This window comes from Canis lupus, chromosome 8 (assembly GCF_011100685.1).
Source record: "Canis lupus familiaris isolate Mischka breed German Shepherd chromosome 8, alternate assembly UU_Cfam_GSD_1.0, whole genome shotgun sequence".
Lineage (NCBI taxonomy): Eukaryota > Metazoa > Chordata > Mammalia > Carnivora > Canidae > Canis > Canis lupus.
In genome coordinates this window covers 31,168,034-31,184,293 of record NC_049229.1, presented here as the reverse complement: position 1 = coordinate 31,184,293, position 16,260 = coordinate 31,168,034, and the positions used below count along the sequence as shown (strand labels likewise).

The 16,260-nt window shown below is 38.0% G+C and overlaps 1 protein-coding gene across 3 annotated transcripts in view; it reads left to right on the top strand.

Moving 5' to 3' along the window:
* The first annotated feature begins 6 nt into the window (after positions 1-6).
* Positions 7-16,260, top strand: part of WDHD1 (WD repeat and HMG-box DNA binding protein 1) — a 62,012-nt gene continuing 45,758 nt past the window's right edge. The window contains exons 1-4 of one of the 3 annotated variants that reach the window (XM_038544771.1): positions 7-109; positions 313-414; positions 9,860-9,971; positions 15,418-15,569. In XM_038544771.1, coding sequence (XP_038400699.1) covers positions 338-414; positions 9,860-9,971; positions 15,418-15,569 — 341 coding nt within the window. In that variant the 5' untranslated portion in view covers positions 7-109; positions 313-337. Of the gene's footprint in view, positions 230-312; positions 415-9,859; positions 9,972-15,417; positions 15,570-16,260 lie in introns of those variants that run through there. The other 2 variants (XM_038544770.1, XM_038544772.1) reach the window with 2 other exon arrangements.

Genomic DNA, 16,260 nt, shown 5'->3' with positions numbered 1-16,260 from the left:
GGGCGAGCGGGCGCAGGCGCAGTGCAGCGAGCACGTCGGAGCGCGGGAAGCGGCCCTGCGCGGGCGCCTGCAGCGCGCCTTTCCTCAGTGGTGGAGCTCGGTGGGCTCGGTGAGTCCCCTTTCCAGGTGCCGGTGTCCGCGCACTGAAGAGAAGCGTGTCCTTTTCCCGGTTTATCGTCTGACAGACCCTCTGCTGTATCTCGTTTGTGCCGCTCGGGTGGGGGAAAAGGTATCGCCGGGAGACTAACTCCCCTTCTTCCCCTTCAGCCGCCGTCTTTCCTTACCTTTCAAATAACGTTAGCTTTTATAAAGCCTTTTTAGGTGGGTAGAAGAAAAGATGCCTGCCACACAGAAGCCGATGAGATTTGGACATACCGAGGGACACACAGATGTCTGCTTTGACGATTTGGGGAGGTAAGGTCCTTTGTGAAACGAAAAGATCGTTTCGGGTGTAAATATTAGAACTTTAGTTGTTATAGGTCAGCTAAGCAGTCAAGCTAATATGACTCACCCAGGTAGAGAGAAATAATAAGGCTGAAATCTAAAATGGCACATATATTTTCCTTAGGTTTGTTGTTCGATTCGGACCGCCATTGTAGTCTTAGTGTATTGAAAAAGTTAACGAGTGTAAGATTTTATTTCCAGAGGGGTTAGAAAGATGTGAGCTTTCTCCTGTATTTTCCTTTTGTTGACTTCCTCTCTGTGTCCCGCAATATTCTTTTGTCAGATCTCTAGCTACCTACTTGTAAAATTCAGTGGCCCCTTCTATTTTTGGTGTAGTATCTTTCCTTGGCTTTTGTGATGCTGTTTCGTTTTATTAATTGTTGTTTTTAGCTTTTTGATGGCTTTTTTTTTTCCAACTTAATTCCTCGCTTGATTGCTAAATTGCGATATTTCCCGGAACCCTTTTATCTTTCTAAATTCCATTCCTCTGCAGTACTATCCAGTTGTGTGGCTTCCGCCCTCACTCCTGTGTTGATTCATTCATTGAAAAAAGATTTGCGTGTCAAGTCTGGTGGAGACTACAGATACAGTAGTACAAAGCACAATCTATTTCTTCATTGACCTTAAAGTCTTTTTAGATTGACAGACCTTGAGCACAAAGTAATGTATGTTTAGAAATAGTAAGTGATAGGTGCAATAATAAAGCATGTATGAAGGAAAGTTGATATGGTTTGAGGAGGCAGTTTCTCTGAGGCATTGTTTCTTGAGATGAGATCTGAAGATTGAGTAGGCATTAGGAAGTATATAGTAAGATGGGGTGGTGGTGGCATTCCAGACAGAGAGAAGACTGCAAAATTCCGTTGGTGGTAGGGACCATGGAATGCTCATAGGACTGAAGGAAAGGTAGGGATGACAAAATGTAGAGTATGGTGCAGAGGTTCATGAGAGATGAATCTGTGAAGTAGGCAGTGGGCAGCCTACCTAGGACCTTCTGGGCTTTATTAAGGAATCTTGTTTTTATTCTAAAAGTAGTAGGAATTTATTAAAAACTTGAAGTAGAGAGATGTGATCAGACTCTTGTTTTTGAGAAGTTACACAGAGGATGAATTGGAGAAGTAGAAGTGAATGCAGAAAGACAGGAGTTCTCTGTATTAGTCTGTCGTGGAGTGTGATGGAAGCTTAGACTAGAGAAGACCTGTATGGAAGAAAGGGCATACATTCAGGAAATACTTAAAAGGTAGAATCAATAGGATAGGTCAGACGTTAAAGATGAAGGGGAGAGGGAGATGTATGGGATAACATCTATGTTTCTGGGGGATCCACGGGTGGCTCAGTGGTTTAGCGCCTGCCTTCGGCCCAGGGCGTGATCCTGGAGTCCGGGATCAAGTCCCACATCAGGCTTCCTGCATGGAGCCTGCTTCTCCCTCTGCCTGTGTCTCTGCCTCTCTCTGTGTCTCTCACGAATAAATAAATAAAATCTTAAAAAAAAAAAAAATCTATGTTTCTGGATGTTACATTTGAGGAAATGATGCTTGCGAGGTGCTTATTTCAGAGGTAGAATGTGGGTGGAAATTAGGAGTTTTGGAATATTTCTTTGAGATATTCAACTAGAGATGTAGACAGTTGGATAAATGGGTCTAATGCTAAGAGAAGAAATGTGTTAGAGATAGAAATGTCTATCTTGCTGATACCACCTGGAGTTCAGGATTGAGATCCTGGCTGGATATCTAAATGTGGAAGTTGTCAATCAGATATTCAGTGCTATGAATTTAAATGAAATCACCTGTGGTGGGAGTAAATGTAGTTAAGAGGTTTAAGGGCTAAGCCCTGGGACATTGCAAAATATTTAGAGATTGAGTTAGAGAAGGAAGATCCACTAAGGAGACTAAGAAAAGGTGATGACAAAAGGCGAAAACCAAGAGACAAGAATGATGTCTATAAGGATAATGAAGTAAGCATTTTAAGAAGGAAATAATAAACTATGTGAAATGCTGGTGGGTAAAGTTAAGGACTGAGGATTCACCATTAGAGTTAGTGATGTAGAGGCGTTGTGTGATCTTGGGCTTTTTTAATGGAGTGGTAAGAATGAAAGCCTTGTCACAGTGAATTCAAGAGAACAGAAAGGAAGGATAGGAGTTAGGATGACACACAATGAGTAAGGGTAATTGGATAGGAATGTGAGGTCAGGAAAGGTTTTTACGGTGAAAGATACAGTATATATATGAGTGCAGATGATTCAACAGAGAGGGATAAATTAATGTTAGAAGAGAAAGGGAGAATTGCTGGAGTGATGACCTTGAGTAGGTGAGAGGGGCTACAATATAGTGTACAAGGGGGAGAGAGTGGCTAAAGATAGGAGCATGGTCAAATTCACAACTGGAGGAAAGGAGCACCTAGAAGGGATGGGGAGAACATGTGGCCAATTTCTATAGACTGTTTATGTTTTCTGAATAAAATAAGAAGCAAAGTCATTACGTAAGAGTGGGGAGGCATGGGGCCCCTGGGTGGCTCAGTATCTTTGGCTGGGGTCGTGATCCCAGCCCCTGGGTTTGAGCCCTGCATCGGGCACCTTGCTCAACGAGGAGCCTGCTTCTCCCTCTCCGGCTCTCCCTGCTCATTCTCTCTCTCTTGCTCACTCTCTCTCTCTCTCCCAAATAAATAAAATCTTAAAAAAAAAAAAAAAAAAAAGAGGGGAGGCAGTAGAGGTTTGAAGAAAGAGTAGATATGAGATAGGTGATTAGAAGAGTGGGAAAGCTGAATGGCATAGGGAAATGTTAGTTGGAATACTGGGCAGCACTGAAGGCCTTCTTTAAGTTAGTGATCATGAATTTAAAGTGAGACCAGATAACCCGGTTATGTGTTTTTCTCCAGCCATGTTTAGCTCTGCAAGTGCAAACTTAGTAATAGGCAGTAGAGTTGGATTTAACCAGGGTTGGGGTTTTGCCAGGTAAGTATGACAAAGTGAAAGAGGTTTGAGAATGAGGCAAAGGAGTGCATTTAAGGACACGCTGGAACCTAAGCCAGATTAAGAAGGATGTGAGAATTTGAAGGGAGTGAGAGACAGTAAGGAGGTAGTTTCACTAGATTGTAGAAATAAAAAATAGTTGAAGTTAGGATATTAAGTGTATAAGGTGAAAAGTTAAGTGATTAGGTGATTGAAATTATGAATCAGGGAATCCCAGGTGGCTCAGCTGTTTAGCGCCGCCTTCAGCCTAGGGCGTGCTCCTGGAGACCCCGGATCCCTGCATGGAGCCTGCTTCTCCTTCTGCCTGTGTCTCTGCCTGTCTCTCTCTCCCTCTCTGTCTCTCTCTGTCTCTCTCTCTGTGCCTCTCATGAATAAATAAATCTTAAAAAAAAAAAAAAAAGAACTTATGAAGCAATATTACCAATTTAAATTTACCAATATTACAATACTGGTAAAGGCAAAATCAATGCTATGACCATGGTACTCTGAGATGAAGTAGAGGACAAGATCTGATACAAGGTTTTGTCTACATGGGTACAGAAAACTCTAAGAATTCTGATAGGAATAGTGTTAGAGAATGACAATGAACCTTGTGCTAAAAATCCTTAGGGAACATGGGAGATTTCTCTTTAGGGATTTGTAGTATTCTGGTAGCAGTTTTTTGCGCCCCCCCCCCCCCGCTTTTTAAAGTAGGTCGTAGCAATAGAATTGGGAGTGGTAGTGAAGTGCAAGGAAGGCCCACCAACAGGCCCCACAAAAATGTAGAAGAGAAATCAGCCACCTTTTAAGAGGACTGAAGAGGAAGCAGTGCTCTCAGAAGAAATGTTCAGAAAACTGAGGACGCAGAGATTTTTCTGGTGCCTGACCATGAATTTCATGAGGCCCAGAGGAAGGGTCAGGGAGGGGTGGTGAGATAAGGGAAAGAACATTGCTCTTGAGGATGGAGAATCCAGATGGTAAGAAATGCTTTGGTAACGGTGGCTTTTTGAGTTATGTCACAAGGAGGATAAAGACATGATAGAATTAGCTCTTACAGTGATTTTCTGCTCAGAAACTTACAATGCTTTTATCATGTAAACCAGGACAACTTTGGGAGTGGGGAGAAGAATTTCAAAGAGTTAAAATTAGTTTTTAAAATTATTTATTGATTGGAAAATTATGTTGTTTTGGTCTTAGATCTATAACATTTTTTTTTTTTTTAAGATTTTATTTATCCATTCATGAGAGAAACAGAGAGAGAGAGGCAGAAACACCAGCAGAGGGAGAAGCAGTCTCCACGAAGGGAGCCCGATGCAGGACTCGATCCCGGGTCTCCAGGATCACACCCTGGGCTGAAGACAAACCGCTGAGCCACCCAGGCTGCCCAGATCTATAACATTTCTATTAAAAAATTGTTTCAAAACATTTTTTTGTAAGAACATTTATGACTTTAAAACATTAAAAAAAATTTTTACGTTGATTTTCTAAACATTAATCTATTTACATAGATTCTTGATACATATTCATGTACTTTTTTTTTTTTTAAGATTTTATTTATCTATTCATGAGAGACGGATAGAGAGAGGCAGAGACACAGGCAGAGGGAGGAGCAAGCTCCCCATAGGGAGCCCAACGCAGGGACTGATCCCAGGACCCCAGGATCACACCCTGGCCTGGAGGCAGGCACTCAACCACTAAGCCACCCAGGCGTCCCATATTCATGTACTTTAATCAGTTTTTTAGCCTATCTGAAACATGGTGTTGTTAATATTTTTCTGAAAAATATATTTTTAAATACAATCTTCTTTTTATTTTTCTTATAAAATTGGCTGCAGGGCAGTCCAGGTGGCTCAGTGGTTTAGCACCGCCTTCAGCTCAGGGTGGGACTTGCCTTCAGCTCAGGGTGTGATCAAGTCCCACGTCAGATTCTCTGCATGGAGCCTGCTGCTCCCTCTGCCTGTGTCTGTGCCCCTCTCTCTGTGTCTCTCATGAATAAATAAATAAAATCTTTAAAAAAAAAAAATAAAATAAAATAAAATAGGCTGTAGTCTACCTAAGAGTTACATTTATGGTAAGACCTTGAAGTGAGACCTTCAGTTAATTCTATTTTTATTTTATTTTTTTTAAATTTTAATTTAATTTAATTTAATTTTTAAAATTTTATTTTTAAATCATAATATTTTTCAATAAGAAAATACTCTTTAGGGGATCCCTGGGTGGCTTAGCAGTTTAGTGCCTGCCTTTGGCCCAGGGCATGATCCTGGAGTCCTGGGATCAAGTCCCACATCAGGCTCCCTGCATGGAGCCTGCTTCTCCCTCTGCCTGTATTTCTGCCCCGCCCCCATCTCTCATGAATAAATAAATAAAATCTTTAAAAAAAAAAAAAGAAAAAAGAAAAAGAAAATACTCTTTAGGTTTTCACATACCCAGTAAGCACATTCTACTAAATGGAAGAGTCTCAGTTTTTAAAAATTTATTTTGAATGGGTAGATCCTTCACCTTCAGTATTTTTATAGATTGTCTTTTTGCCTGCATTCAGACTATCCTTTTTCAATAGTAAGCTCTTCAGTATTTTTTAATTTTTAATTTATTTTATTTTTTTTTAGTTCTTTAACATAAGACAAAAGTTCATCAAGTAAATTGTGGTTTCTTTGAATGTTTTCAAAAATTTTAAGCCTACTCAATTTCATTTTATTCTGGCACAGAACATAAATTTATACAGTTAAGGAATTCCGGGATGCCTGGGTGGCTCAGTGGTTAAGCATCTGCCTTTGACTCAAGGTGTGATCCTGGGTCCGGGGATTGAGTCCCACATCGAGCTCCCTGCGAGGAGCCTGCTTCTTCCTCTGCCTGTGTCTCTGCTCTCTCTCTGTGTCTCTCATGAGTAAATAAATAAAATCTTTAAAAAATAATAAATAAATAAATAAATAAATAAATAAATAAATAAATAAGGAATTCTCTCAGAAGATTCTTCTTACAGGTCAGGTTGTTCCAGGGTACAATTAGAAAATTTCAAAATTATGTCATTTACTCTTTCAGCTTTTAATATACAATTTGATCAATTCTTATTTGCTTTTTAGGGATATATTTTAGTATCTTTCTGCATAAGCTTTGTTTTCATTAACTGCATTTTACTAAAAGCTTCAAAGGCTTAAGTTGAATGCCTAAATTAAAGATTGTTAACTGATATTAAGCAAGGTGCAACTAAAATGTAGGGAACTTGTTTCCAGTAATAACACTGTTGTTGTAGGGCACCTAAGTGTCCTATAAAGTCATTCTTCAAAGGCTCAAGTACTTAAAAAATCTTATTGATAGGCAGAAGAGAAAGCATCTCATGAAATGCTGAAGTATTTTTGTGTATTTAACATCAATTTGTTATAAAAGTTTTGTTGTCATCCTGAGTATAAATAAAATTATCTCAAACTTTGACAACTATGGCTTCCATTTTGTTTGGTTCATTATCATAGTGCATTTGGTTATGAATTAAAGTCCCAATTCCAAGTACATTTGTGTTTCATAGATTTCTTATTTCAGTAAGTACATTGTTTTTACTACAATGCTGTGCTCAACTAAAATGTGTATTACTGTAAATATTAAGAATTTTGGGTCACCTGGGTGGCTCAGTGGTTGAGTATCTGCCTTTGCCTCAGGTCTTGATTCCAGATCCTGGGATCATGTCCCGCATCAGGCTCCCCAGAGGGAGCCTGCTTCTGCCTCTGCCTCTGCCTATGTCTCTGCCTCTTTCTCTCTCTCTCTCTCTCTCTGTCTCTCATGAATAAACAAATAAAATCTTTTTTTAAAAAAATTAAGAATTTTATCTTTACCATTGAACTTTTCAAATGAAGTTAAGTAGAATTCCCAATAACGTTAGACATTTCACTCTCACAGTGAAAGCTTCTAAAAACTTTGCTTTGTTTCCATGAACTGAAGAGAAAATTAAACCATTAATGGAAGTAATCTGACTGATTTTCTATTTAAACCCTCTGATGACATTGATGTAAAACTAGTATCATTTAACTGTTTGAAAAGTTATTTTACTAATGGAGACAACATATTAACAGCGATTACTTTATACCTTGCATTAAAAAATTTAAAATGAAAACTGAACAAAATTAATTTAGAGCACTGTCATCTGTTTTAATGATGCACAGTTCAGTACAATAGCCACTAGCCACATGACTACTTCGATTTAAATTAAAGTTAACTAAATTTAAAATTCAATTCCTTAGTCGCACTAGCTACATTTTATACCACATTTTAATTGCTCAGGAGCCTGACATAGACCATTTCTAGCTTCTCCAAAAGTTCTATTGAACAATATTGAATTATGAAAAGTCATGCTTGACAAAATGCAAAGTGCTTTCTGCAGCTGCCGAAGCTTGATTTTCAGGGAGTCACAAGATAACTACTAACCTACAAAGTAGATGCTCAAGTTTCTTCAGGAATTTTGTGTCCTCTGACTTTCCTGTGGTTAGTGTTATTACTATAGCCCCCATGGTAAATATCAACTAACATTTTGTTCATGTTACATTTCCATTATCAACTTGTTGAGAAGCAGAAATTTAGTATTTAATTTTTTGTTAAATGTTTACTTGATAGGGACGCCTGGGTGGCTCAGTGGTTGAACGTGCCTTCAGCTCAGGGCATGACTCCGGAGTTCCAGGATTGAGTCCTGCATTGGATTTCCTTCAGGGAACCTGCTTCTCTCTCTGCCTGTGCCTCTGCCTCTCTCTTGTGTCTCATGAATAAATAAAATTTTAAAAACAAACCAACAAAAAACATGTACTTGATGTATTTTTCTTTAGTTGCTACAGAAAGGTGTTTTATAAAAGGCATAATCAATAATAAAATTAACATTCAGTTTTATTCCTACAGTAAATGAAAACACTGTCAGAAGAATGATCCGATTATTCTAAAAGCTCTTCAGAGGACTGCTTAATTATTCTTACATGTATTTCTCATTAATTCCATTATATTTCACTATAACTTTCCATTAGTACCACCAACTGACACCTGCAACTTTACATCTCCCTTGTGGGCTGGCTAGTTGCAGCAAATATTAGGGACAGTAATATGAAATATTTACTCCATCACTACTAAAGACTGAAAGACAGCACTCTATAGGGCCTCTTGACTGACTTCACTTTGGTTTTCATCCATCAACACCTGTTGTCTGTGAAAGGTATTAGTTATGTTCCATCAAGAAAGGTTTGGGATGGCGGTTGTCTTTCAGATTTACCTATGTTATAAAGTGAGAAATCTTTTTTTAAAAAAACTTTTTAAAAATTTATTTATTCATGAGAGACACAGCGAGAGGATGCATAAATCAGGAATGTCCTAGGCAAACAAATTAATGGTCCTCCTATTTATTTCTTAGAGAAGGGAGTCTAAGCTCCTTATTCTTGCATTGTTATTGTAAAAATAGGATGACCCCTAATCTACATTTTCTTTCTCGACTTCGTGTACTGTTTATTTTAAGTGAACTCCCCCACATTTTACTAACTTCATATTTTGATTCATGTGGTTTCATCTGGAACTGTTGTTTTCACCAGTTTCAGCATCCGGTTTTTTTTTTTTTTTTTTTTTTTAAGATTTTTTTTTTATTTATTTATTCATGATAGTCACAGAGAGAGAGAGAGAGAGGCAGAGACACAGGCAGAGGGAGAAGCAGGCTCCATGCACCGGGAGCCCGATGTGGGATTCGATCCCCGGTCTCCAGGATCGCGCCCTGGGCCAAAGGCAGGCGCCAAACCGCTGCGCCACCCAGGGATCCCCTCAGCATCCAGTTTTACTTGCCCTGCTTGCCCTTTGACTTCCCACTATAGATACCACTTTCTTATGAATGCCTCAGATCGTCCAAGTGGAATTAATCTTTTTCTTAAGAACCTCTACAGTTCTTTATGTGGCTTCTCTTTGCCATTTGCCAAGTTATTTTTGTATTTTGTTTGCTTTTCTATGTCAGGACACATATAGTTAGGACACATACCAAGTGAATAAAATCAGCTGGAGGAAAAGAGATTTAAAACAAGATTTGAGAGATACAGTCAGCCATTTGAATAATTAGTTTTGGATAATTAAACTCTTGTATCCATCCACGTATTCATTCAGCAAACATTTATCAAGGCTTTTATATGTCAGAGATTGCTTTGTATTAGAGGCACAATGGTGCTCTGCTGTTAACAGAGATTACATACTTGTCTTTCTTACATTATTACAAATAAAGAATTTTTGTCAAGGAGGAATTGTAGGGATCATTATAAATTTACCTTTCATTTTATAGTATAGGAGATTAGCAGTTCTCATTATTTAAGGTTTATATATGTAAAATGAGAAAACATTCACTAACACCTTGATTTTATTGAAAAAAAAAGATAAAATAATATTCCAAAAAAATTAATAGGCTTGAAACTGGGTGACTTTTTTCTTTTCTGAAACTTGGATGACTTTCTAATGACTGTGTTTCCTTCACAGTTATATTGTGACTTGTGGAAGTGATGGTGATGTGAGGATTTGGGAAGACTTGGATGATGATGATCCTAAGTCCATTAACGTTGGAGAAAAGGCATATTCGTGTACTTTGAAGGTATTAAAAACAATTACAGCAACTGATGAGAAATGCTACTGCTGTGTGATTTTTTTTTTTATGCATGGGTGAAGAATATTTTTGCTGAAGGTTTGAATGTAGATGTGCTTTTTGTTTATTTCTCTTATGAAATAATAATATTCAAATATGCGTAATAATGCTGTAAATTGGGGGATCCCTGGGTGGTTCAGCGGTTTAGTGCCTGCCTTTGGCCCAGGGCGTGATCCTGGAGTCCCGGGATTGAGTCCCACATCGGGCTCCCTGCATGGAACCTGCTTCTCCCTCTGCCTGTGTGTCTCTGCCTCTCTTTCTCTTTCTCTCTCTCTCTCTCTCTCTCTCTGTCTCTCATGAATAAATAAATAAATAAAATCTTAAAAAAAAAATAATACTGCCATAAATTACCTGAAATTTTTACAGAGGGAGAGAAACTCAAGATCTTTGTCTTTCAGATAAATAAATCTTAAAAAAAAGTCATATATAATGAAAAATATATTCCCAGAAGGAAAAATTATATGATCAATATACATTAGATACAAGGTAAAACTCACTAATAAACAAATATAAATTAAACAACTGGATTTTTTTTCTATCAGATTGGTAAGGATGAAAAATGTTGCTAATTCTAGTGGTAGTGAGGGTTTGGAGAAGTATTTGTAAAGGAAAAACACTCTATTTTTTTCCTTTACTCTCATACTACTACCTTGCTCATAACACTTCTAACACCAGATATGTGGGTTTTTTCTCCCCCATACCAAGCAATTCTCTGTAATACTGGCTTGAGTGTCCTACAGTTCAGTTCAATTCTGACACTAACAGGAGGGAACACAGACCATACAGGTTAGGGGCTCAGTCCCATAAGACTGCCCCCCACTTTAAATATCAGTTTTAAGTCGTAGGTCCCCAGGTTACCTACAACATCTGTCCTACTTGGCTTCAAATCAGAGGTTCCCTTGACTCCCCTCTTTGGATTCAGTCTTTTGTTACAGCAGCTCACAGAATTCAGGGAAACACTCACCAATTCATTATATAGTGAAGTATATAGATAAAGGATACAGGTGAACAGCCAGATGAAGAGATACACAGGATGAAGTATGGAAGGCACTTTTTTCCCCATGGAGTTTGGGTCTCCCACCCTCCTTTTACAAGGATGTGTTCACCAACCCGGAAGCTCCTTGAACCCCATACCATTAGGATGGAGGCTTCGTTACATTGATATGATTGATTATTAACTCCATTTCTAGCCCTTCTTCCTTTCCCAGATGATGATGGAGTAAGGCTGAAAGTTCCAAGCTTCTAATCATGGTTTGATTTTTCTGATGACTAGCTCACATCCTGAAACTATCCAGGAGCCCACCAAGAATTGCCCTATTAAAACAAAAAACATTTCTATCACCTAGGAAGTTTGAAGGGATTTAGGAGATTTGTGTCAGGAACTGGGGTCAAAGATCAAATATTAGAACAAAAGCTGTTTCTAATAGTCTTACTTACTTAGGAAGTTACAAGGGTTTTAGGAAATCTGTGCCAGGAATGGGAAGCAGAGACCAATATATATTTTCTATTATTTTACATTATTGTAAACAGTTGCTGGAAGTGTAACTGGGGAGTTGTTGTTTTTTGTTTTTTGTTTTTTTAGAGAGGGGAGGAGCAGAGTGAGAGGGAGAGAATCTTAAGCAGGCTCCATGTGGGACTCCCATCTCATGACCCAAGCTGAAATCAAGAATCAGACACTTAACCAACTGAGCCACCCAGGCACCCCTGGGGAGCTTTTTAAGAAGTAAGTTGAGGGGTTCCTGGGTGGCTCAGTTGTTGGGTAACTGACTCTTGATTTTGGCTCAAGTCGTGCTATCAGGGTGGTGGGATGGAGCCCCATGTCAGGTTCTGTGCTCAGCATGTGCTCCTCTTGTTCCTCTCCCTCTGCTTCTCACCCCCACTTCCCCTTTACTTGTACTCTCTCTCTGAAAAAAGAGTAAATTGATACTGTGTGTTAAACTTGGAATCTACTAGGTTCATTTCTGACTATTTACCCTGCGTAAATTCTTTTTTTTTTTTTAAGATTTTATTTGTTTATTCATCAGAGACACAGAGAGGAAGGCAGAGAGAGGCAGAGGGAGAAGCAGGCTCCCCACAGGGAGCCAGATGTGGGACTCAATCCCAGGACTCCAGGATCATGACCCAACCCAAATGCAGATACCCAACCATTGAGCAACCCAGGTGCCCCATACCCTGAGTAAATTCTTAAACACTTTCATATTTCTGTGGTCAAGGATATTAGTGAAACTCTTATTTATAATAGCTTAACTTAGAACTAAGGTGTCCTTCAAGAGAATTTGTTTTATAAAGTTTTTTTTTTAATATTTATTTATGTGAGAGAGAGATGGTGAGAGAAAGGTGAGCAGGGAACCTGATCCAACCTGGGGCTGGATCTCAGGACCCCAGGGATCATGACCTGAGCCCAATGCAGATTCTTAACTGACTGAATCACCCAGGTGCCCCTGTTTTATAAATTTTGGCATACTCATGTAATGTATTACTATGCAACCACACACACACACAGAAAATGAATAAGTGCTGTATATCTTAATCTACAGAGATAGAGTGAGTTGAAAAAAAGTTGCAAAGTAGTCTGTATTATGTAGTCTATGTTAAAATAAAGGATATATATGGGTGTGTGTGTGTGTGTGTGTGTGTGTATTTAAGAAAGTTAGAAAGACTTCACCCCAAAATGTTAATGGAAATTACTTCATAAGGGCAGGGAAATTTACTTTTTGCCCAGAATAATTTCATGTTGTTATTATTCTTCTACAGTATATATGCACTGCATTTGTGTATGAAAAGACTATAAAGAAAAAAGTGGTCTTCTAGTAACTTCCTAGGGCAGCTGTAACAAATTTTCACAAACTTGGTGGCTTAAAATAGTGGAAAATTATTGTCTTACCATTCAGAAAGCAAGGAGCCTGAAATCAAGGTGTGAACAGGGTTAGCTCCTTTGGAGGCACTGAGGGAAAGTGCCTCTCCATGCCTCTCTCCTAGCTTCTGGGGTTTTTGATAATCATCAGTGTTCTTTGATTAGAAGAAACATCATCCAACCCCTTCTCCATTTTCTTTTTTTTTTTCTTTTCCCTTCTCCATTTTCACATTGCCTTCTTCTCTGTGTCTTTGTGTCTCAGATCTTTCTGTTTTTGTTTTTGTTTTTATTTTTATAAGGACACCAGTCACTAGATTTAGATCCTTAACTTACTACATCTGCAAAGACCCTATTTCTTTTTTTTTTTTTTTTTTTTTTTTTTTTAAGACCCTATTTCTAAATAAGATCATATTTACGGGTACCTGGGCTAAGGATTTAGGCATGACTTTTTGGGACCATTATTCAATCCACTACAAGTCTGATAGTCTGTGCTAAAATATTTTCTTTGGCTTTAAGAATAATTTGATACTTCATTGAAATGAGATTACCAAATAGCCATGTTAAGCTGAGAATTTTACAACAGATTTCATTTAAACGTAATTGCTTATAGATATACTTTCTGTTCTTGGAGTCAGTGGTATATGGAAGTACGGTTAGATGTTTTGTTTGAGAACAAAGTAGAGAAAATCACTCTCCAAAATAGTGAAAATGAGATAAATCAACTGGTAGTAATAGTTAACATTTGCGTGGTATTTTACATTGTCGAGGTCTTTTAACAAAGATATGGGCAAGTACTTGGAATTACCTCTGTTTTATTCTTGGGAAAGTCAAAGCTCTGAGGAAGGGCAAATGACACAGTTGGTAAGGAACACAGTGGGCTGGAGCTCAGGACAGCCTGTGCTGTGCTGGGATCCATTCCTTTCAGTGCACCAGGGAGAAGAGTGATCTGACCAAATCCCTGATCCTTTGGGTGTTTTCTTTTTTTAATTTTCCTAGTTGACAAGGACCGATAGTCATTTAGTTGGAAATTAACTTCAAAGTAAGTTCTTTATTCAGGTCTTCTGGGTAAGTACAGGTACATACTTTAATATTTTCACATGAATAGAGTACCAATTAATGTGTTATTAAAGAATTACCAAAATTCTCTACTAGATCTAAATGAAGATGCTTAGATTCTACTGGGAGATTTGTCTGCCAAGTAAAGTACAGTAGGTTGCAAAATTCCTGTACATGCACACAATAGTTGGTGTTTCTCCTGTTTTGCCATAGAACATGTAGCATCATCAGTGTTGTCTTGCGTTGGCTATAGTTTTTCCTTGATTCTTGTTTTCACATTTAAATTATTGTTAGTTTAGCTTACATGATAGATTTAGTGTATTGTGGATTGTTTAATTGCCTACAGTAATTACAGTATAGGCATAAACAATTTTCCAGTAATTGAAGGTATATGTTATAGTTCAAATCTGAATCATCTATACTGTTACTTGAACTGATGTATACATCTTCCCAAATTTTTCTGTATAGTAGTAACATGTCACTGTATTACTAAGTTCTTTTTCCACTGGAGTGGAAACAGGTGCTGTAGGTAAGCAGGGAGGGTGTGTTATGTACAATATGACTGATACTGATTGCTATAGGATATTTATATATTCATTAACAAACTTGAGTAATTTGGTTTTTTGGCAGGTATCATTTAATCTGAATTAATAAATTGACCATATGATTTATCAAAGCGTGTATGGCATTGGTAGACTATGATTTAGTCTTTCAGGACTTAGTCCCTCCTAGAGAGGTAATAAAATTAAGGTTCTAGGATAGATACTTGACCTTTTATGATTCTTGGCCAAAATCTATGCAAAGCAATGGTATCTGCTGATCATTTTCAGCTCCTAAAACTTTCTGTTTGTTTAGTGTTTTTATTTTATTATTTTTTAAAAAGATTCTTTGTATTTTTAATTCCAGTATAACATACAGCGTTACATTCATTTCAGGTGTACAATATAATAATTTGGCAGTTCTACAGTGCCCATCATTAAAAGTGTACCCTTTTTGGGATCCTTCTGTTCTGCCATCTTCCTGTTTAGTGTTTTTAAAAAGAAGCCATGGATTCTGCATTTAGATTTTACCTACTCCACAAGGATTTTATTGTGGAAACACAGGGCTATATTGTAGTGCAGCCCTGCCTTCTGATATGCTGTTCCCTCACTGAGACTAGCTATGTTTTTTCTCTGAAAAGCTCTCTTGAGTCTCTTTGTGATACTTTGGGATGCATAAAAATACTATTTAAATAATTTTGTCAGAAGTAAATGAAAATCCAGAGTCTAAAAATTTGGCTGGTGAAGGCAGAATTCTATAAAGATAGTAAATAAGTTTTTCTTGCTAATAGACACTTCAGGAAACTTGTACATTGAGTGGTGATTTTTCTTTTGACATTAACTACATTTGTAAGATTTTTTTTGTTTTTTTAATAGGATTGTTAAGTGTGGAGAGACTCTCAATTGATTTGGACTTTTTTTTTTTTTTGGCCAATGTTTCTTTTAGAATGGGAAATTGGTCACTGCAGTATCTAATAATACTATTCAAGTCCACACATTTCCTGAAGGAGTTCCAGATGGTATATTGACTCGCTTCACCACAAATGCAAACCATGTGGTCTTTAATGGGAATGGTGCAAAAATCGCTGCTGGATCTAGGTAAGGCCCTTTGATACCAGAAAATAAAGTAATATTAGAACAGAATGGCATCATTCATCGGTTTCAGGGTAACATTTTCAAGACTCTGTTCCCTCTTCCCTTTTTTTGTTACTTAATTTTTTGTGGTGGAGGAGAGGGGCAGAGAAAGAAGGAGAGAGGAAACCTTAAGTAGGCTACATGCCCAGTGCAGAGCCTGATGCAGGGCTCTATCTCATGATCCCAAGATCATGACCTAAACTGAAATTAAGAGTCAGATGCTTAACCAAATGAGCCACCCAGGTGCCCCACTTGGTTTTTATATTCAAGTCTTCAGTAAAGGCTTTTGAGGGCAGCCTTTTGCTTTTTTGTGAATTGAGATCTATTGCTTTGCAGATAGCCTGTTCAGTAAATGCTGGAAAGGATTAAAGAAATATAATAGTTTGATATGAAATTTAAAAAATCATTTTGGTTAGAACCTGGACTGTAACCTGGACTGTCAGGATTTTTGGTGTTGCTCTTGATGCTTATTTGTCATAGGAGAAAAGGAAAGAAACTAGTGAATTGCTGTGGTGGAGTAAAAGGCATAGTACCTTATTGTTTTTTTAGGTTTATTTTAGAGAGTGTGCATGAGCAGGGGGAGAGGGAGAGAGAGAGAAAGAAAATCTTAAGCAGACTACCCGCTGAGCATGGAGCCCAGTGTGGGACTCAATCC